General features: G+C 38.5%; 1 protein-coding gene across 1 annotated transcript in view; it reads left to right on the top strand.

Annotated features, from left to right (window-relative positions):
• The window catches only part of ZSWIM6 (zinc finger SWIM-type containing 6), a 48281-nt gene extending 27396 nt beyond the window's left edge, over positions 1–20885 (top strand). Inside the window, exons 5-14 of the mRNA XM_062513276.1 lie at positions 79–258; positions 1805–1981; positions 2261–2407; positions 5191–5337; positions 7489–7749; positions 11542–11677; positions 16163–16320; positions 16846–17009; positions 18082–18163; positions 19989–20885. Of these exons, the coding sequence (XP_062369260.1) occupies positions 79–258; positions 1805–1981; positions 2261–2407; positions 5191–5337; positions 7489–7749; positions 11542–11677; positions 16163–16320; positions 16846–17009; positions 18082–18163; positions 19989–20851 (2315 nt within the window). The 3' untranslated portion in view covers positions 20852–20885. The remainder of the gene's footprint in view (positions 1–78; positions 259–1804; positions 1982–2260; positions 2408–5190; positions 5338–7488; positions 7750–11541; positions 11678–16162; positions 16321–16845; positions 17010–18081; positions 18164–19988) is intronic.
• The last annotated feature ends 1731 nt before the right edge of the window (positions 20886–22616 follow it).

Below are 22616 nucleotides of genomic sequence, written 5' to 3'. Positions count from 1 at the left end.
CTGTAGAAGTTTGCAATTAGTCATTGGCTGCTGCATTTTTAATAGAAAACATAATTTAGCAATTTTTTTTAAAATCAGGTGCTCTGTGGATGTGTATAGTCTTAAATCCCCACTGCAAGTTGGAGCAGAAGTCCAGTTGGCTAAAACAGCTGCAAAAATGGAACAATGTAGATGTTTGTCCCTGGGAAGATGGAAACCATGGAAACGAGCTGCCCAATTTAACCAATGCTTTGCCTCAGGGTGCAAATGCTAACCAAGGTGAGCCTAAACATATGCAGTGTCTGCAATGTGTAATGTAACTTCTGCCTTATACACTATAGCCTTGCAGAATTCAGCACTCTTTCCTGGAGCAAGGAACTTTCCTGGGGAAAAGTTCCAAGGACTGACCATCCAAAATCAGTTGTACTAATACTATAAGAACAAATAGGTGGTTTTTTATTGTACTCGGGCTGTAACATTTTCAGAGCAGGTATTTGTGTTTTGCTGAGTCTTCTGACTCTTCACTTGGTGCTTCTAAATATTGTTGCATGAAAATTGGATGCCCTTGAAGCACATTGTGTAAAAATCTTTTGTTTCTTTGCTTGACTATAATCTAGTATTCCTTCTGGTATTGGGGTTTTTATTTTATTTGTAGTTACAAAGCCTTGATAGCTGTTTAAAGAGAGCTGTGTTTGAACTACATTAACCTTGTATGTGAGAAACTAAACCATCTGTCTGTGGGATGTGCTCTCTATGTGCTGTCTGAATTACTAGGTGCATGGAGGGCGCAGCTGCAATGCTGCTGTCTTGTAGGAAATGTCTTTTCTTACTAGATATCATGCTTTCTAATCCAAAATGTGATCACCAAGTCTGATAGAAGCTTTACACAGCCCTCTTCAAACAAAGATGACTGCTAATAACTAGGCAAAGTGCAGGGTGTTTTTTGCAGGTAAAACTGCTCATAATCCTCAAACAAACATCTCAATAATGGTACATACTGCATACAATTGCAATAAAGTTAAAATTAAATTTCTTGGTAGGTGTCAGATCTGCACTTAGTCAGGGTTTTTTCTTGTTTCTTTTTCTTGGAAGATCACCTGTGAAGGAAAAAACTTGGTACATTACTGAACTTCACAGCTAGCCAGGAAGATAAGTTCTTTCAGTAAATGACCCCTTACAGAGGTATTTTGCTTGGTCATCACGTTCAGACCAACCTGGGCAGGCTTTTGATAACTCTGACATGGCTTCTGACCATTGATAGATGTAGTGCCATGTGACTAGAAAAATTTTGCCATAGGAAGATGTCCAGTGAGGATTATGTCATTGTCATGGCTTCAGCACCTCACTTTATTAATAGTATTTGTATATGTTCATGACCAACACAGTTATACAGTTATATGCTGTAAGTTAGTGACACTCTTCAGAAAGAAGAATTACAGTTCTTCCATGCAGTTTATCCCTCCTTTGTTCAGACAACTGTGGATCTAAGGAGAGACACTGGGGATGCTTGAGTGCTGTATAGTTTCTGGTTTCTATGTGCTATTGAATGTCCTTCACCTCTAGTTCTCTGTGTAAAGTCCTGTCTGCCGTCAGATGTGCTGGTTTCTAGATCTCTCTCTGAATGCTGGATGAATGGCACACACTTTGTCTGTGCTCTTGGGTAATAATAGGATGTGAAATGTCATCTGTAGTCTGCGTGGTGCAGAGGGGGCAAGACAGACTGGCATCGGCTGGGGGTTGGTGATAGGCACAAGACTGTGAATGACTGATTCATGTATGAATGAGTAAAAGCTGATGCAGCTTTCTAAACTTGTGAAAATGACAGATTCATTGAACAGGCCACATCGGACAGTGTTTACTCGAGCCATTGAGGCGTGTGATCTGCACTGGCAGGACAGCCACTTACAGCACATTATCAGCAGTGACCTATACACCAACTACTGTTACCATGACGACACTGAAAACTTGCTCTTTGACTCTCAGGGGTGGCCCCTCTGGCATGGTAAGTGGCTCAACCGGAAAGATGTTTCCATGACTTGATGCTTTGTTCATTTTCTATGGCATTGTTTTGAGTAGGGAGGTGGATGAAAAGCCTGGCAAAAAGAACAGAGGCTGCCTTGAAATGTTGGCTCAGAAGTAGTCCTTTAAGTCTCCCTTGCATAATTTTAAAAATAAAACAGAAAAAAAATTGAAAGAAAAAATCCCTTTTGAGTAACTTAGCAAAACAGGCCATTGCATTTATGGAGGCATTGCTATTCTTCAGTTATTTTTTCTGTTTTAGAGCATGTTCCTACAGCCTGCGCGAGGGTGGATGCATTACGATCTCATGGATACCCGCGAGAAGCACTGAGGCTAGCAATAGCTATTGTTAATACACTAAAGAGGCAGCAGCAGAAACAGCTGGAAATGTTCCGGGCTCAGAAGAAAGGTAAATGTGGGTAAGAGGAGGGCAAAGGACATGCAAGTTGACCATAACACCAGGAAGTTCGCATGGGGAAACTGGTTTTGAAACTAAAGTCAAAAGAGATGACTTTTAACTCTCCAGTGTGCATAGTGGTAATGTCACATTCTGGATGTCAGAGGTTTTCTGTGAACTGTCTTAAGAGCTGTGGGCTCTTACCAGTATCTTCCAATATATATGACATGATAGGGCCTTTATTCCAATCAGAGGTTTTGGTTACACTATGAAAATAGTCACCCTGTTCACAGGTTTCTGAACAGAATTTTGCATTAGGCATGTCAGATGTTTAATTTTTTTTCTCTGATCTATAGTTTTGCTGAGCTTTATATTCTGAGGTATCAGCCTGAAGAGGATAACAATGAGGCAAAGTGTGAACTACAAAAATTTGTCAAATTTGGTAGTGTGTTCTGAAAGAATCTCTTATAATGCTTAACATTTTTGTTTCTCTGAATGGTGGTGGGGGGGAAGGACTGAGTTATTGTGTGGGGATTTTTGTGGTTGTTTGATTGGCTGGGGTTTTTGGGGGCTTGTTTGGGTTTTTTTAATGCTGATTTTTATAAATATTCTGTGGTATTCCACTGAGCAATACCTTTTTTTTTTGAAGGGGTGTTCTTCAAATATAGTTTCTATGGCACACTGTCCTTGCAACTCAGAATAATTCTGCTATGAACCTTTGCTGTTTGAAAAGGCAGTGGAAGAAGGGGGTGGCTTTGTGGTAGAGGAGTGCATGTGGAAAAACTGGTATTACTTTCACAGCTGCTACACTAATCCTTTAATTCAAATTTTATTTTAGATCTTTTCTGTTACTCTAAACTGTCTGTATCCTCATGCATTGTAGCCAGAAATACCAGTGCGAAAGCATGTGTAAATTTTTCAAGTGTGTGTTCAGATGTTTTCCCAGAAATGCACATTTAGAAGACAAGAAAATTTAGCTGCAGTTCCAATGTACCTCTATATTGTTTTCCCACAGAACCAAGGATTAATCATTTTTTTGAATACTGTTGTAAGAAGGGAGGTGCCTGTGGCAATGTATGTATTCGTACCACTGGCAGGTGTGAGGATTCTTTTGCAAGTATGCTGATTGTAACAGTGCTCCTTTTCATTCCCATTTTTTAGTGCAGCATGTAGACATTCGGTACCTCTGTTAAATTTCTTTCCTTGTGAGCAGTTTCTGTAGCTATCACTTAATATTCTGTTACAATTTAAAAACAGTGCATGAAATGTGATCCATCCTGCCCTGAAACAAAGTAGTTTGTTGTTTCTGTGTTGTCACTCACTGCTTTTTTAATTTTTTAATCTCATGGGGAGTTTTTAAAAGACTCTGTTTTTATACCATAAAGTGTGCTGGTCTCTATAACCAGAGGTGAACTGCAGCTAACCCTGTTTAACCCAGGTTTAGGCTTTCACCCCATGCTTCTGCTTAGCTTTTATTCATGTAACTGATCTAACATCTGTAGAGCCACTTGTGTGATTTTAAGTTAAATGTCTCTGATGGGATGATTGAAGCCTTTACTTGGCATGGCACCAGAGAAGGTCATAAGTAGGCACAACAAAATAAATAGAACAATGTGAATGAGTAAGTAGTCACCATGATTAATGCTTCTTGATAATACTCCTTACTTCTACCCTTTGTCTTTACTATGTACTATTTATTAGAAATGCAATTAATTACTTGTTTTTTTCATATTACATACCATTGGATTCTTTAAAAACACTTCTAACCACCCTGACAGTGTGTCTGTGTTTCATTTTGTAGCACCACACATGTAAATAGGAGGAAGCAGTACTTAAAAGTTTAATGTATATAGTTATTCTGATATATAGCACTTTGTGAACAAGAGATAGTGAAGAGAGGTACAGTTTAATGTGTGACAGGCAGAGAAGCAGAGCAGCCATAATGGCTTGTGTACAGTTTTTAAAGGGTTGTCAGTAATACATCTAATCTCCCATAGTTTACTTGTGTATGTGTAGGAGGAAAAAAATGTCAAAGGAGAGTTGTTGCCATATGATGTGGGTTTGGGGAATCACTAATACCTGTTACCACAATCACACTTCCTCCAATTTATTGCACTTAACATTTTTTCTGTGTTCTGACCAAGTAATGGGTAAGGGCTACAAAAAAATATTGATGAAGGTATTTGTAGACTAAAATCCTAAAATTACCAAAAATTCACTTGATCCTATTAAAAGACATTTTTTTCTTGTATACCTCAATTAAACATTTGATTCTTTTTTTTGTTTTTTTTAAGTAACCATCATCCTGAGTTTAGTGCAGAGAGAGAAAGAGAGAGGTGCTTGATAAGCTCGTAATTTATGAAATTGGAACATATTTTAGAATATTTGCATTTATTTCAGTTCTATCAGATTAACTTAAAAATGTAAAAAGGGTGCTTTTTTCTGAGTGAGGAAATTGTGGTAAATATTTTACCAAAAAATCGTTGTTCAAGCAGACATTCTCAGAAGAGTTCTAGACATTGCCATTTAAATTTTTGATCCATAATACATTTTGCTAGTGCTCTAAAAGGTTGGCTTCCTTTCTTTCTCTTTTCTTATTCTTTATTTGCATATTCACCAAGGGCAGTGAATTCACTCTCAAAGATACTATTTTGTCTTTCTGTGCAGAAGCTGCTGGAAGTACTTTGAATTTTGTACTGAAGGCATTTTAAGCAGTTTTACTTGTGTAATTGTTTCGATGGGCTAACATGAGTTCTCTTTCCCTCTGTCTGTCCTCTGTGTGTTTTCTGCTGCAGAACTTCTCCACAGGGGAGTAACCTCAATAACCAATCTTGAAGGCTGGGTGGGGCACCCTTTGGATCCCATTGGCACCCTTTTTGGTAGCCTGATGGAGGCCTGCAGGGTGGATGATGACAGCTTCCATGGATTCTCTGATTTCACGGGTAAGACCAAGCAAATGCTGAAGTCTGGTACATTTCTTCACTTACTGGAGGTATTTTTTCTGTCTTACCTTTTTCAGTCGGTTTCAAAGTCACTGTTTCTGTAGCGTAAGAGCTCACATTTACATACCTTAGGAAAACACAAGGCAGAGAAAACATTTAAACTAATAAAGCACTTAAAAGATACCAGTTGCTCATTTTAGGAGAAAATTCCATATTTTTTCACATTTTAAATAAAACTCAATATGATTTTATAGCAGCAGTCTTCTTCATGTGGATTGCTCTGTCCTGTTTCTGAGAAATTGCAGGAGATCACAGAATCACACAGTTGTTAAGTTTGGAAGGCACCTCTGGGGATCATCTAGTCCACCTGGCCTGCTTGTAGCAAGGTCCCCTGGAGCAGCACATTGCTCAGGTCTGTGTCCATTTGGGTTTTGAATAACTTCAAGAGTGAAGACTATGCAGTCTTCTAGGGCAACCTGCTGCAGTGTTCAACCACCCTCATAGTTTAAAAATGTTTTCTTATGCTCAGATGGAATTTCCTGTATTTCAGTTTGTGCCCATTGCCTCTTGTCCTGTCACAGGATACCACTGAGAAGAGTCTTCCACTGTCTTCTTTACATTCTCCCATCAGATATTTGTACATTTTGGTAAGATCCTCCTGAGCCCTCTCTTTTCCAGGCTAAATAATCTCACCTCTCTCACTCTTATTATATGAGAGATACTACAGTCCCTTAATCATCTTTGTGTTCCCACACTGGATCTCCTGCACCATGCCCATGTGCTGGGAGACCCACAGCTGGACACAGCACTCCAGATATGGGCTCACCAGTACTGAGTAGATGGGCAAGATCACCTCCCTCAGTCTGCTGACAGCACTCCTAAATACAGCCCTGGATGTTACTGGATTTCTTAGCTAGTGTACATAATAGTCCAAAACAATGACAGAACACTTAAAATTGGTAATATATATAGTCTATAAATGGTAGGAGTTGGAAAGTAGTATTGCTCTACCAATAGACATTTAAATTTCAGTATTTGCTCCCCAAGATTTTAACTGATTAATTCCTTATTCTCAGTCTCTTTCCACCTTCAGGGTAGCTTCTTAACTCCACTAGTGTGGACAGAAACTGGATTCATTACTTTACCTGAAGTTCTTTTATATACACATCCACAATTTTCTTGGGGCTTTGCCTCAAAATTCCCTTTATTCAATTAGGTTTTCTTCAGTAAATTTCTGCTCTCTTGCCCACCAGTTCTGGAAAAACTTTCAATTAAAAATTTTAGAAATCAGATACTCTGCTGTTACTAAAAAACCAAAATAATCCTGTGAAATAAAAATATTGTGTGCTGAAAAGTAATAACTTCCTTTTGCACACGCATATGCAATCTTCAAGTTCACTCAGCCTCTCCATTTGTTGCAGTTGCCAGTCTCCTTACATCCGACAACTACAACTTATGTTCTCAATTTAGACTGCAAAATGCTACAAGCTGGAATAGCATTTTTTCATATGTTGTGTCTGTGAAGTGCCAAATGAATTGGTAGCACTCTTTAAAGCAGTTTATGGTTGGCCTGTGTGAAATTTGCTTGTAATTGTTGCTACAAATAGGACTTATAATGTTAACAATATGCATTTTTATCATAAACACAAGTGTAACAAATTAAAAGCCTGAAAAGACTGCTAGCAAACAGAGCATATATTAAAGGTGTGCAGTTTCTGGGCCTATTGTATGTACATAATTCTAATAGCTTCAACTGATACCTTCATAGATGTAAAAGCACTTTTTCCTTCCTCTTGCACATCAGGGCTTTAAGGAAGTACAGAAATGGGTAGGGAAAGAAATTGAAATGGATCTTGCGATTTTGGCCTCATTAACACAAAGCTGGAGGAACTGCCTTTTTTAATTGTGCAATTTAAAGATGCAAATTTTTACTTGGGTGGATTATTTAAAATTCTTTTTGTGTATTTCTGCTGTGTGGAATCAGATGACGTATTTTAGATTGAAGTGTTGTGTGTGTGAGATGAGCTAATTGACATAATTTAAAAAAAATTAATACTAACAGTGGAAGCTTTTGTGTATGTGGCATTGTAGGCAGATTATGGGTTAAAACGGTTTGCTGATGTGTTTTCCTGTCTGTGTCACCCCTTACAGAGAACCTGGGGCAATGCAAATCTCTGGAGTACCAGCACCTGCCTGCACACAAGTTCTTAGAAGAAGGGGAATCCTACTTAACGCTGGCTGTGGAAGTAGCATTGATAGGGCTGGGACAGCAGCGAATAATGCCAGACGGCTTGTATGCACAAGAGAAGGTTTGTCGAAATGAGGAGCAGCTCATTTCTAAGCTACAGGAAATTGAATTGGATGATACTCTGGTGAAGATTTTTCGAAAACAAGCAGTCTTCCTATTAGAAGGTAGCTGAATACAGATGCTAACTGCTTCTCTAAACTGCCTCCACTTACACAAGCACACAGAGCTAGTGTTCCTGTAGAAACTGTCTTACATATTTCAGATGCTTTTTTTGCTTAGAACTCCATGAAAGTTTCCATTAAGTCTCTTAGAAAATTTACATACTTTAGATATCACATGACTGTAGACATAAGACATATACTGACCTATAAACCTTGTGTTTTTGTTTTGAATACACTTTCTTCTTTATATTTGTTGCATGTCATAATGTCTCATTATACACTCCAGGCTAAATATTATATAATACAGACATCAGTTATGAACAGTTCCCAGATACCAAAATTCTAAGTATTCATTGTATTCTGCAAAAGGAACTATACTGGCAGCTTTATAAATGTATGAAGATTTTGACCAATGTGCTGAAGTGAAGAGCTCAGAAAATTCACATATAATTGCTGAGGCAGAAATGCAAGGTTTTATTTGTGAAAATAAATTTGAATTAAAAATACTTAATAGAATTTAATAAAATAAAATTAAAATTAAATAATTTTGAAGTTTTTTGTCACAGGTGTAAATTAAAATATTTTGTCAAATATTTTGGCTTCAGGTCTGGTCTTGTGCCTAAGTTACAATCATGACACACAATTTGTGTTTTGGAATTAGGGAATGTTGAAATGAAATTGTACACACGTGTAAGTGTGTACTTTTGCCTTAACTTTTAAAAAGGCTTAACACGTAGCACTTAGTAGTCATGTTCAGAGAGTGATATCATGGATGCCAGGGTTGTCTTTCTGGTTTTTGTTCTTTTTGAATGGAATGAATTTTGTTCTAGGAAGCAGTTAGCCAAAGGCATAGTCCAGGTTTTAATGCATATACATGGCTTAAAGGGGAGTGTGGTACTGCCCTAGGTAAGTTGTGAAATTGTTAGACAACAGTCAGGTTTTGCTGTATTTTTGTGACACATTAGTCTTATACAACTTTCTTTTTTGAAGAGGTACAGTAGGTTGCTTAGAGTTCAGCTTTAAGTCACTGTTTTTGCCGAGATGTGAAACTACAGGGAAGCTGCAACACCATCATGGTGTGTCTGTACTGATGCTTTATGGCCTTTGGACAAGAAAGGCTACTGTCTAGATCTAGATATTAACATGCAGGATGCCTCTGCATTAAAAAATCAGTTTGCTGCATCTGTTTACTGGTAAGGGTGCTTTATGAAGAAAAGGCAGGATTTCTCTGATATACTCTCTGATACTTTAGTTTACTACTTTGATCACTGAAATTCTCTTTATGTTTTCTTGAGTAGTAAAGAATTGATCATAGCAGGAAGTCTGCTAATAAAACTGCCTAGAAAAATTGCCATTGTGAGCAATGTGCAGCAGTTGTCTTGCATTAGTGTGTGATGAGAAATTTGGCTTTCCTGCAGTAGTTTCATTTTACTTCACATTAGGCAGAAACTGCCAGTTTACATGGAGGAAAAGCTGTGCAGTGTTGTAAGGTGCTAATGACACCAATTGTGAGGTTTTAGTTGAAATTCGGTGGATAAAATGATGAAAACTTAATCCAGTATTAAGCTTTCTATGCTCTTGATGCAAATTAATGCATGCTATATGTAGCTACCATTTGTGTGTGAGAGAAAGTGCAAGAACTGTTCTGATCTTTTGCTTGACTGCTAAGTTAATGGCAGAATATATTTCCACATAAATGCTTTGTCATGTATTCTTTGTGCTCTGACTGAGTTTCTGACTGGAACACCAACTGGCAAACATACATGAAATGTTTTCTTTCATTCAAGCAATGCCAGGTAGATTTGAATAGCTTTCAACTTCATTTCAAATGATTATGATGCACACTGTCACCTACTAAATTTTCCTTGACATTTCCTCCTCTGCAATCAGCCCTGGTCTTTAAAACTGACCACCTATGAACCTCAGAATTCTTTCATTCCTAGTGACTTCTATCCTTGAATGTTGTGCTAAGGCAGAAGTCAAAAGCTTTGCTGAAGCAGAAGTGAACCCAGCTGGCTATCCATCCATCCATCCATCCATCCATCCATCCATCCATCCATCCATCCATCCATCCACCCACCCACCCACCCACCCATCCATCCATCCATCCTTTCAAGTGTGATGGGTTTGAGTCTTAATAGACATAGTAGCTTCTGGGACTGCTGAGTGCTATCTATGCAATAATTGTCCCGTAATATTTAATACAAGATTCTTATTCTGTATCTTGCAGCATTTAATGCCTGAAGCTCTTGTCACTAAGGTCAGAAAATTGTAAAACAGGAATAACAGTCTTAAGTGTGCAGGAAGAGTGGAGAAACAGGATTCATATGCACTGTGAACATTTGAAACTCAGCAAGTTGCATTTAACTTTGTTGTTGTCTATCATGATGCTGCTGTTATCAAGTTGAGATCTACACCGTACTGAGAGAGAAAAATCCACTGCCCCAGTAATAGGCATAGTTTTCACATAAATAAAACATAGTTTTTTTAATCATGTGGGTATGCTGGACTAACAGCTAGCTTTGGTGCATGATATGACTTTGTGTTCATTGTCATGGAATTGTTTAGGTTGGAAAAGACTAATAATGTCATTGATGCCAGCCATCACTGTGTCCACCACTAAACCAAGTCCCTAACTGACACATCCATACTTAATTTGAACACTTTGAATGGCAGTGATTGCACCACTGCCCTGGGCAGCCTATTCTAATGCCTAACCACTCTTTCAGTTAAGAAGTTTTTCCTAATAGCCAGTCTAATGCTTGTCTGGCAAAATCTGAAGCCATTTCCTTTCATCCTGTCTCTGTTTGCCTGGGGCTTTTCAGGCAGCTGTAGGGAGTCATAAGCCCCCCCCAAACCTCCTTTTCTCCTGGACAAACACCCCCAGCTCCCTCAGCTGCTCCTCACAGCACTGGTGCTCCAGAGCCTGCCCCAGCTCCATTGCCCTTCTCTGGACTCACTCCAGCCCCTCAGTGTCTTTCTTGCACTGAGGGCCCAGAACTGGACACAGCACTCGAGCTGTGGCCTCAGCAGTGCCCAGCACAGGGGGACAATCCCTGCCCTGCTCCTGCTGCCCACACTATTGCTGATCCAGCCCAGGATGCCATTGGCCTTCTTGGCCACCTGGGCACAGCCTGGCTCATGCCACCAGCATTCTGAGGTCCTTTTGCACTGAGCAGCTTTCCAGTTACTCTGTCCTCAGCCTGTGGAACTGTGTGGACAGGACCTGGGACTTGAGTCATGACCACATCCAGACCAAAGGGTTGTTTAAATGCCAGTGTCAGGTGAGACATTTGAGGGATCAGGTGCTGCAGTGGTGATTGGTCATGTAATTTCAATTAAGGATAGATATTTTTCTATGGTCATCATTCTTTTTTCCCTGGTGAATTTGTGGCACACCAACAGGATGTGTGGGTATTGATGTTCATAATATAACTGTATGGAGGCAGAGCTAGGATTATGACTTTCTTCTTTTGCATACCAGGCTTGCTGAATGAGCCCCATGGAGTATTGTAACCATTCTGTCATTCGTATAAGCGCTGTCAGTGTGCTTAGTATTATACAATTTGCAGTCTGTCTTGTTTCCCAAAAAATACATGGTATTTTAATATAACTGTAAAATGTGTATATATGATATCTGTTTCACTGAAAATAGCAATGTAAATTTACCTTTTGTGCAGCAAGCTCTGTCTTTGAATGTCACTTCTAGCTGAAGGTGTACTAATGCTTTTAAAGGTTCAGAAGTTGGGGTTTTGCAGTTTGTAAAGACTGACATTCTGTTTGTCTTTCCTGCAGGTGGACCATATAGTGGCTTAGGTGAAGTCATTCATCGAGAGAGTGTTCCAATGCACACATTTGCCAAGTATCTCTTCACCTCTCTCCTACCTCATGATGCTGAATTGGCATACAAAACTGCACTGAGAGCCATGCGGTACGTATTCATGAGTTGTCTAAATAAGAGCATGAGTAGTGGATGTGGAAAGGGGGAAAAGGTTTTGTAATCAAGACGTAGTCTCTTCTTCTAAAATATGCATTTTTCTATTCCAGGAGTCAAGGAGGTAGTGTTTTGGTTCTGTCATCTCTGAAAGTAAATGGTATCTTTAGGAATCATATTGTAATTTATAGTTGTCCAATTAGTGTTTATTTAGACTTGTAAAGCAGGATTTTCTGTTTCAAATAATTCTAGAATCCCACACCTGAAGCACAAGATTTTATGCTATAAAGCCCCTTTAGCACATACATTCTCCCACCCATGTGGTTGTGTGTGTATGCTAGTATTGATAGTGAAATAAGTAAAGAGATCTTTCACCGTAAGTCTCAGGGTTGTTTACTGTTTAGTCTGCTCAGCAGGACAGTTTGTTTCACTTGACTTCTTTATAAATTGACTCTCAACAATAGATTTGAGTGGTGTGGTCAGAGCCTGGACATTTTTTAGTGCTTCATAACATCTTAGTCTCTTCTGGGTGAATGCTGGGATCTAAATGGAGTACGTCCAACGACAACAGAATGTGTGTTTTGCATCCCATTTGTCTTCAGTAATCAGGAAAAACATGTTTCTCTGGCAGTGTTCAGTGTGTCCTGCCTCTGTCTCAGGGCAGATCAGATTGGTAATGATATGTCATAAAAGACTTCTGAGTTTTCAAGGAGCTAAATGATCAATGATAAAACTGTTTTCCACATAGAATGCAGGGAAGAAAGTGGTCCCTTCTGAATTGTCTGTTCACTATCAAGAACCTAGTAGTTTATGGTTGACAAAGAATAGCCACAGCTGATTACTAAGAGTAGTCAAGTTGTAAGATTATAAAAAAGAAAAAATGTTGAGCTTTCCTGGTCATTATCACCAAGCATGATTGCACAGTGATTGAAGGACATCCTATCCACATGAAGAGTATTTAGCTTCATCAAACAGGTTGTGTCTGTATGGTTTGGAGATGTTAATTCTGGAGCTACTCTCTCCAAAAAGCTAAATGGGGATAAAATAATTCCTGTGTTTGAAGGACTAAATGGGAGGCCTTACATAGGAACAAAATACGGATGTCAGTTTAAGCCAAAAATCTGCTTAGTCTGTTGGGTATTTTCCTGCCTCCAAGAGTATCTAGTAATGGATGTTATGTGAAGAGTCTAAAAAATGTGAAGAGTGACCTTGCGTACTGGCTGATTAGAATTAGCATTTCAGGAAATAGATTGAGTAGACAAAAGTACATTACTGATGAACTATTGAGAGCACTCAAATGTATGATCAGAAAACTATCTGGGCTACTTAAGTGTGCTAGTCTTCTTTTAATTCAAGGTAAGTGCACAAATAACTGATTATTTCAGATCAGGAAGACAGTACAAAATTTGGTACCTGAGGGTTTTTTGTTTGGGTTTGTTTTGTTTGTTTTTCATTGGTTGGTTTGGTTGTGTTTGGTTTGGTTTTGGGGTTTTCTTTAAGGGAAAAAAAACTTAATTGTTTATAAAACATACTTGCGGTTTGTATTTATTTTCAGTTACTACCTTAAAGTATTTCTCAAGAGGTAGTTTGCATGCATTTTCTCTCCTTAAACTAAACTATTGAAATGATCCTCCAAGGCTGGAGTAGTTATCCACCTGCAGCTTTCCTGACTGCCTCAGTGAATATGGAGCCAATACACAGTTTTGTTTGAGCAAGGATTTGCCCAGAAGTCAGTCATAAATGAAAACTCATTTTCTGGAACTTTCCTTTCTCAACTAGTGAAATAAATGAGATACTGAAAGATCCAAATGATTAAATATCCAGTTAGTCTTGGGTAGCTCCACCTTCAGTTCCTATAAAGCTGTCAAGTCAACCAAGGAAATTACTTCTTAAATAGACCAGCATAAGAAAGAATTATCTTTCTGTTTCCATCTCGTAAAATCACAGGAGATGTCAGTGCAATCAGACTGTTTTCCCTCCATAGCCATTTTTCATCACTTTGTAAGACAGATGAAGGTTCAGCCCTAGACAGTAATCATTCTTTTTGTAGTTTGATATTTGGCACTCTTCAGAAATGTGAACTGCTATCTTGAACTGTGGTGATGGCAGATTTAGACACTTCCTATTCCATGTCTGTGTGCATTCTTCTTCACTTCTTAAATTCTCCTGAAGAAGGATGATTATTCTTTCCATTCCCACCAAAATGTTAGTTCAGTGAATAAAGGACTTCCAATACAAACCAAATTATAAAGTAATTTAATACTGCCTTGAGGGGGCAAGAATAAAGCCAAACATGAAGATTGAATATCTGTCTTATGGCTGAGAGGTTGAATGGGTCAGAAGATGAAAACTTGAGCATCTTGTCTTCCATGGGAGGGAGGAAATGGGTGTGGCAAGGACAGAAATCCCATGTGGAAGTTAGTAAGGGTGCTGCATGGAAATCTCTACAGCTGTTCATGCTTTTAGAAGGGAAGTGTATTTCTTTTCACATATTTATTAAAAAAGTTAATTTCCCAAGATCCCAGCTAGTTGTTCTTCAGATAGAAGTGTTTAGTTCCCGTCTGCATACAAATCTACATAGGTCAATTGCCCATGGTGTCCACTCAGGAGTATTTAACCTCTCTGTATCCAAAACCACCTGTTGTGTAATTTTTTGAGTCCTATTTTAGTGTATGGAATGCTTAATATGAAATGAATGGAAACTGAGACCACAAAGCCTTTCATGTATGCACCTCAGGTCTGCAAGGACAGAGTTGTGCAGTCCTTGATGGTCACTTCTATCTACAGTTTTCTGCTTGCAGCACTGAACTAAATGGAGCATAGCCTTGGAGAACATGGATCTGCGGTGACCTAGTTGACTGCTTACTTGGAATCTGAACTTGAATATTTGGCTTAGTTTGGCTTTATCCCTTGTTAAGCCTGAATTTCAGCCAGGCTTTGGGAGGCAGACATTAATGGTGATGTTTAATCACAAGGTAGCTTTGCTAAAACCTAACTGAATAATTGATGTTTCAAAGGGGGAAAAAAAGTCAAGAATGGTAAATCTACTTCTGCTTTCTTGATGTTCCCTAACCTTGCCAAAATTGTGTGAAAGCCACCAATTCACAGCAGCATTTCTTTTCACAGCAAAAGAGCACAGAAGCTGGCAGTGAAATTCAGAGTGACAAAAATTTCTCCAAAACAGCCTTTCTGTCATGCTTTTTGTCTGTTTACTGTTACTCATAACCTACTAATCCCTTTCTTCACTTAATAGTTAGGATCTTTTCTGTTCATTGAAGCTATCTTATAATGTACCTCTGCAACCTCACTCTGTGCTTGGAAAAAATCAGCTTTAGAATATGTTTACAAAGAGGTGTCTTAGTGCTGCTAGAGATTAGATTTGACTTGGTACAATGGGGTTTTTTCATATTTTCATGCACTTACACATATTTGGGTGGTGTGTTTTATGTTCCTACTAGATGGCTTCCCATATATTCAAAATTAGCTTTCTCAGTGAATTCTTAAATATATTATTGTGCTATATTATTATACTAATATATCATATGCTTCAGGAATCTAAAAAAAAAAAGCCTGATGGAACTTAAATCCATATTAATCCAAAAAAAACCCCAAACATACTCCACAACTGCTTACAGAACTTAGGTATTTAAGAAACTGTGACTTTCATTTAAATGGGCTTATTCTGTAAGCAACAGTCTATCACTGAAAAACAAAACGCATTGGATTTTCAGTGTTCAGTAGTTGCAGTTTTGTTGACAAAGAGATGCAACTTCCTTGATTCTCACAGAGCACTTCCTTTTAGAAAATCTCAGGCATATGAAAGCTGGTAGGAACAGACCTCAGATACTAAGAGATATCAAGAAGCTAGCACTAGATAAGCTTTTCTTCTGGATATTGCCTTATTACTATTTCTTTAACCCTTCATTTATATGCTGAAACTATGCCTAACTGTATTGAAAAAAAAGCTTATTTTTGTTCACTCCTACTTTTTGTACTGACATTTATAGAGAACTTGGTGTACTGTCTGTATCTAGTGTATTGCAAGGGCAATAAGGTTAAGTCTTTGCTGAGTCTGTCATGTGGATTGTAGTAGTCAACAGCACATTAATTTGAATTTTTTTTAAGTATGAATGCTTCTTGTTGGATAGGACTAATGTTGATTGATGAATACTTGATGAGAAAATGAAGTCTTAAAATAGTTTTAAAGGAAACTTCTCTGTCACGGCTGTTTGGGACCCTAGCATTGGATTATGGTACATTATAAAATACTGGTAGGTTAAAAATACCTATTGATGTAGGAGAGTTTGGCAGATGGACTTCTGAGATTTCCCAAGAAGAGAAGTGGTTTTGCAATTTTTTTTTTCTGTAACTGAAAAAGCGTATTTCATAGACAATACTAAGTATACTTGCACCTTTATTTCACGTCGTGAGTAACCAAATGTGATAGTGGTTTAATGAAAGCAGATTTCTTTCTTCTTTCAGGCTGCTGGTACTGGAATCCACAGCTCCTTCTGGAGACCTGTCGCGCCCTCACCACATTGCATCCGTTGTTCCAAACCGGTATCCCCGCTGGTTCACTCTAAGTCATATTGAATCCCAGCAGTGTGAGCTGGCGTCAACCATGCTGACAGCAGCCAAAGGTACATCACTGTCAGTCATGTGCTCAACTAAATATGTGCTTTTAATAATGCATGGGTAAACAGACCATTAAACTTGTGTTTAGGAGTCTGGATCACAGTCTGGCAGTACTTTGAAATGGGTACAACAAACTGAACTGGCTTAAATCTGTCACAGAATTTTCTAGCAAAACAGTTAATTTAGTTAGTTGGTAGCTAGATGAGCTTAGTATGAAGCTGATGAGACAGCTTTTTGTTCTCCTGACACGACATTGACTGTGAAACACAGAAGTGGAACAAGTCAGTTCTAAAATTCACTAATCAGAGTGACTTTTGGCCCTGCACTGCACTAACACCTTCAGAGAGAAGACTTTGTGGTTTCTTTTCTCTTTCATTCATATGTGATTTAATTATGGAAGGTTTCTTAAAACAGAGTATGTGTAATTGAGACATCCTGCTATTGCGTAGCAATGCCAGGCTCAGTTATAATGGATCTCTGCGTGTTTTGGGAGATTGTTCCATTTTTGTGATTCTGTTTACACCTTGCAGGTGATGTTCGGAGACTGGAAACAGTGTTAGAATCCATCCAGAAAAATATCCACTCCTCATCACACATCTTCAAACTTGCCCAAGATGCATTTAAAATAGCAACACTCATGGACAGCTTGCCAGACATAACACTTCTGAAAGTTTCTCTGGAGCTGGGCCTTCAGGTATTTCCCTCATTTGTTGTTAGAAGAAAGAAATTTGATGCAGTGTTGGAACACGTAGCTTTTAAGCACAGGAAAGGATGCTGTCTTTCAGCTCTGTCTTTAAGTTCTGTTTTCTAATACAAAGCTTAATGTACTGGTAAACATAAACATAGACCTAGAATCTTCACAGCCTTTTTGTGCCATTCAGGTGGAAGGTAGAGCTGGCATTTGCTGGCTGCACTCTTGTGTTCAGAGGTGAGTGAGTGTGGTGTGTTCAGGATTACATGTAGGACTGGCTAGAAAGTAAAATTGCTCTGCTTGCTAGAAATGCACTGTATTTCTGCGTGGTCTTCAGGTGTTTCTTCCTTTTCTATCTCTTCCTTTCCCCTAAATGAGAGCTGGTACATGATTGTTGAAAGCCATAATGACTGGTTGCTAAGGCAGAGCATGTTGACAGCAGCCCTCACTTCCATCAAAATCCTATACTCCACAAGCTGTGGTACAGTCAGATGCATCTGAGTGGGCTTGAGGTGTACAAGCACTGGAGATCAGTTTTCAGGCTCTGAGTAGAGACATTGCAATCTTAAAGGAGACAGTCAAGTAGTAATATTACCTGACACTTCTGAACCTTAGAGTTTACATGGTTCATTTCAACAAAAGTAAATATCTCCATCGCTCTTCAGGGAATTCTTAAAAAAAAACATGCAAAGACAAAAACCCTTTATTATTATGCTTCAGTAAATAAAGCTCCAAAGACTTCTGCAGAAAGGATATTTTCCCAATAGCTTCTCATTCTGAAGAAAGGTACTTTTTTAGGGGGATAGGGTTTTTTTCTTGCCCCCAGATTGCAGAGAAGAAAAAGCATTCCCCTTGAAGGATCTGCAGGAATTACTCTGTGTGCTGTTCAAAAATATCTGAAGAGTATTTTTCAAATTGTTTGATATTATCAGCTGAAAAAGAGGAATTGGGGTGGAGAGAGTAAGAGGCTGCCATTTTTAACGCCAGTGTGTTTGAGTACTTCAAAATTCCTATCTGTTTGTTTATGGCCTTGGTTTGCAATTTAATTTTTATTTTGTTTGTGTTCTTTTAACAGGTGATGCGGATGACGCTGTCAACGCTGAATTGGCGACGGCGGGAAATGGTGAGGTGGTTGGTAACATGTGCAACAGAAGTAGGTATGTTCTGAAATAAGTTCTCTTGTCAGCAACTCTTTCGGGGCTTGATCTTCCTTGTCAACACCCAAGTTGTGCAAATGCCTCCCACTTCATTTCATCTCTAAAATTCCTTTGGTGAAAACACATTATGGCAGTGATTAGTGGGTGTTTTTATGCACAAAGCAAATGAGACAATAGTTGAGTAATGCAGTGTGATTTCTTTCCCCCATAATGTGGAGGTGTGCATAACCTATGGGAAGTACCCATGTGCAAATATGCAATACCCAAAATCCTCAATACAGAAGTGGGAGAACAGTGCTTTCTCAAGTGGCACGTTTGGATCATTTTTGGGCTTTGCCATAGATTTCCTGCATGTCTTCATGAGGCATCCCATAAACCTGCTGTGTTAAAGTTTACCATCTTCAAAATGAGGATACAGGGTCTGAAAATGAAGATGAGTGCCTTAAAAGCTGAATAGCTGTTAAAAAATCAAAAATCAGCAGTGTTAATGGAAACAATCTAAGTATTTATGATAATGGAGGCATTTTAATTGTCAGTAAATGTATTTCTGGAGAGCATGTTTTTCTGTTGTATTTCTTCCTTCTTCATGTGTCTGAGTTGGATTGTATTGCACAGATGCTTATTGAGTTTCAGAACTTCTGAGGATTCTGCTGCTTATTCTCTGAATTAATTTATTCTTTGTTTTATGCTTACCTGGCCATATATTATTGTCAATACCATAGGGAAATAGAGCTTACCTTTGTATGCCCTCAGCCAGACGGTGGTTTGTGTCTGCAAATTTTCATGCAGTTGTCTTGTTTTATTGGTTTTGTATGTTTGCTAAGATAATTTTTGCTGAGGTTATTTTACGAATATTAGTGCCTGAGTATTATTTTTTGCAGTTGCATTTTATTATCAAATTAAGTTTTGGATTTAAAATTGCTTTAAATTGGTTTGGGCATTCTAATAGAAGTCTCCCATAAAGAGCCTATGCAAAGTACTCTTGAGACTTAATCAACACTGTAAAGAATCAGTATGGTAATGCTAGGAATCTTTTATTTAAATGAAGATGCTGTGTTCTCTGGCTATGCTGGTTTGCTGCAAATGAGTGAAGGGGTGCATGGGAAGCATCAGAGTCCTGCACAGAAAATGAAGACCTCTGTGTATGGTTTAAGTGGGCTCACAAATGTGTGCAAACCGCCTCCAGCAATAAGGCACTCCAGTTAACTCTGTGTTGTATTTAAAGAACCCAGCAGTCAGTGTTTGGCTGCCAAACACACTAGGAATTCAGTGGCACTGAGAAATATAATATCCAGTAATTCATATTGCTCGTTGTATTTCCCTAATAAGGATCTTGATGATAATGTACTGATGGATTTGGTTGCTTTAAGGTGTGCTTAATAAGTTTCTGCTGAGGTATGCCATGGTGTTCTCTTTAGAAAGCCATTGTGCCTACTTTTCATATTTGCCGTGCATTGAGATTTACAGTGAGAAAAGAGGTTGCAATTGCCCTACTGTGCAAGGTGAGGGCTGCTTTTGAGTGATGAGACAAAATGAACCTGAATGTTTTACCCAAATTGTCTTAAGTAAAACAGCTCAGCTGTCACAACAAGAGATGAGAGCTTATTTTGCAGGCTTTTTTTGTTATTTTCTGGGATTATGTGATTACTGCAGAGTTTTCACAGTAGTCTTGATCTTAATGTTCTTTTCTAGCCATGCTGTCTATCAGCCCTTCTTGCTGGGATGTTCTGGTAACCTGTTAGACTTTGTGGGAAGTATAATCTGCTGAACATCTCTATCTGCTAGGTTTTATCAGTTGTGGCTAATGCTTTCTGTCTCTCCCCAGGTGTTTATGCACTGGATAGTATCATGCAAAACTGGTTTACACTTTTCACTCCAACAGAAGCCACTAGTATTGTTGCTACAACAGTGATGTCCAACAGCACCATCGTCCGTCTGCATTTGGACTGCCATCAGCAGGAGAAGCTGGCCAGCAGTGCTAGGACGCTTGCTCTACAGTGTGCCATGAAGGATCCTCAAAATTGTGCCCTTTCTGCACTGACCCTATGTGAAAAGGATCACATAGCTTTTGAGACCGCTTACCAAATCGTTCTAGATGCTGCTACAGCTGGCATGAGCTACTCGCAGCTTTTTACCATAGCACGATACATGGAGCACCGGGGTTACCCCATGCGGGCCTACAAGCTGGCCACTTTGGCCATGACACATCTCAACCTGAGTTACAATCAGGACACACACCCTGCCATTAATGACGTTCTGTGGGCATGTGCGCTCAGCCACTCCCTTGGGAAAAATGAGCTAGCAGCTATAATACCTCTGGTGGTCAAAAGTGTCAAGTGTGCAACAGTACTATCGGACATTTTGCGTAGGTGTACTTTGACCACTCCCGGCATGGTGGGACTTCATGGAAGGAGGAACTCTGGTAAGCTCATGTCACTGGACAAAGCCCCTTTACGGCAACTCTTGGATGCCACAATCGGAGCTTACATTAATACAACTCATTCACGTCTCACTCACATCAGCCCACGACACTATAGTGAGTTTATAGAGTTCCTCAGCAAGGCACGAGAGACCTTCCTAATGGCTCATGATGGTCACATCCAGTTTACACAGTTTATTGACAACCTAAAACAAATCTACAAAGGCAAAAAGAAACTGATGATGCTGGTTCGTGAACGGTTTGGTTGATGAAAATGAGTGAATGGGGGATAGGGGGGGAGGGGTGGTTTGTTTTTACTTGAGCCTGCCTTTGTATCCTTTTTAACTTAAAGAAACAGAGCCACACCGGTATTATATGTGTATAGTTATATTGAGTTTGCAAACTAAACTGTCATGTTGTGAAAGTTTGTGTGTTTAATTTTCTTTTCTTTTTTCTGTTTTGTATGAGAGAGAGGTTGAAAAAAGTTTGGTTTACACTGAGTATATGTTGTCAAGTGGCAAAAGCCCACATTGCTCTCCTGTTCTTTCTGTATACGTTCACAGCCTCAAAAACAAACATATATTGCAATGGCTTTAAAAACCAAACAAAACACCTCCATCCTGTGATAAGTACCTCGAATGGATTCAGCTTTACTCCTTTGTAACTCATCCTTACATTTCAGCATATTTAAACAAACCAACAAATGAAATACTAATAGTTAAAAGGCTGACCACGTGGCTTTGCAGTGCTGTTCATCCAGAAGCATGGCACACAATGCTTGTGCATGTGGAAACTTAGCGACTGTCAACATACATTCTCAGGGATTTATCAAAAAATTAAAAAAAAGAATGAGAGCATTTATTGTACTGTATATATATTATAGTATATGTCTGAATATTGAAAAAATATAACATTAACTAATTTATAAAAAAATCTATGTAATGCAAAATACTTGAAGCTGCAGTAGCTTGGTTTTAAACAGAAAAAAAAACTATCAGAAGGACTAAAGTGCGCCTTGCTTCAGGGTTGGCTCAGGTGGTGAACTATATGCTGGGCATCTATGCAGAGCCACCTTTTGGATTGCATGGTTGGACTGATACCTATTGGGGAAAATTTTATATATATATATTTATACAACCTGTGTATGCATATATATGTATACACACATACACACATGCTTGTAACAGGCACTATAGTAAAGAGGGACAACAAAAATACACAGCCAGAGCAGCAAGCCTTAGCATTAAGAATACAGTATGCCAGAATTGGGGTTTGTGCCTCCTAGCCTAGAAGACTTAAAGAATATCCTTTTTGACACAAAACGCAAAATGTTTTCCAAAATTATTGACATGATACGTTACGCCTTTGCAGTGAGCTAATAATAAGCTAACCTTTGTGCACAAATAACATATATATATATATATTATATATATATTCTGCATAGGTATTTTGACTTTGTGCAGGACAGAAAGTTGTGTAGGTATGACTGTTCTACTTTTCAGTTTGTTTTTTTAAAATATTTTATTTTCTCTAGAATTACTCAAACAAAAGCAGCCTTCTATCTTGCCTTGTCTTAATGCTTTAAAATAACCAAACTGGAGATCTAACTACCAAACTGTTCATTATATTATTAAGTACCAACTTTGGTTACAGTATAGTGTCTTTACTTTAGCTGATGGTTCTGTATCCTTGTGCTTTTTAAAGCAGTTTTTATGTTTTGGTGCAAAAGTTGTCCAGTGTCTCTTGTTCCCTTCATTAGAGAACATGCTAGAGGTATGTTTGTAGGTATTTTTGTTTAGAAAAACTATTTCATGCTCTCCATTTTATTTATTATAATAGGTAAAAAGGTTGTTCTTCATCACCCATGTAAACATGCTCATGAAGTTGAAAGTAATTAAGATTTGATACACTGATATCAATTTATTTATGTAACTAAATCACTGTTTTATAAACTTGTTAATGATCAACAATTTTTTGTTTTGATTAAAATTAGTTTTTTGAAAGTTGATTCTGCCTCCTTTAATGGTGTCTGTT

The sequence above is a fragment of the Cinclus cinclus genome, chromosome Z (genome assembly GCF_963662255.1).
Source record: "Cinclus cinclus chromosome Z, bCinCin1.1, whole genome shotgun sequence".
Taxonomy (NCBI): Eukaryota; Metazoa; Chordata; class Aves; order Passeriformes; family Cinclidae; genus Cinclus; species Cinclus cinclus.
Note: the sequence above shows the minus strand (reverse complement) of the source record. Positions and strands in the feature narration are given on the sequence as shown.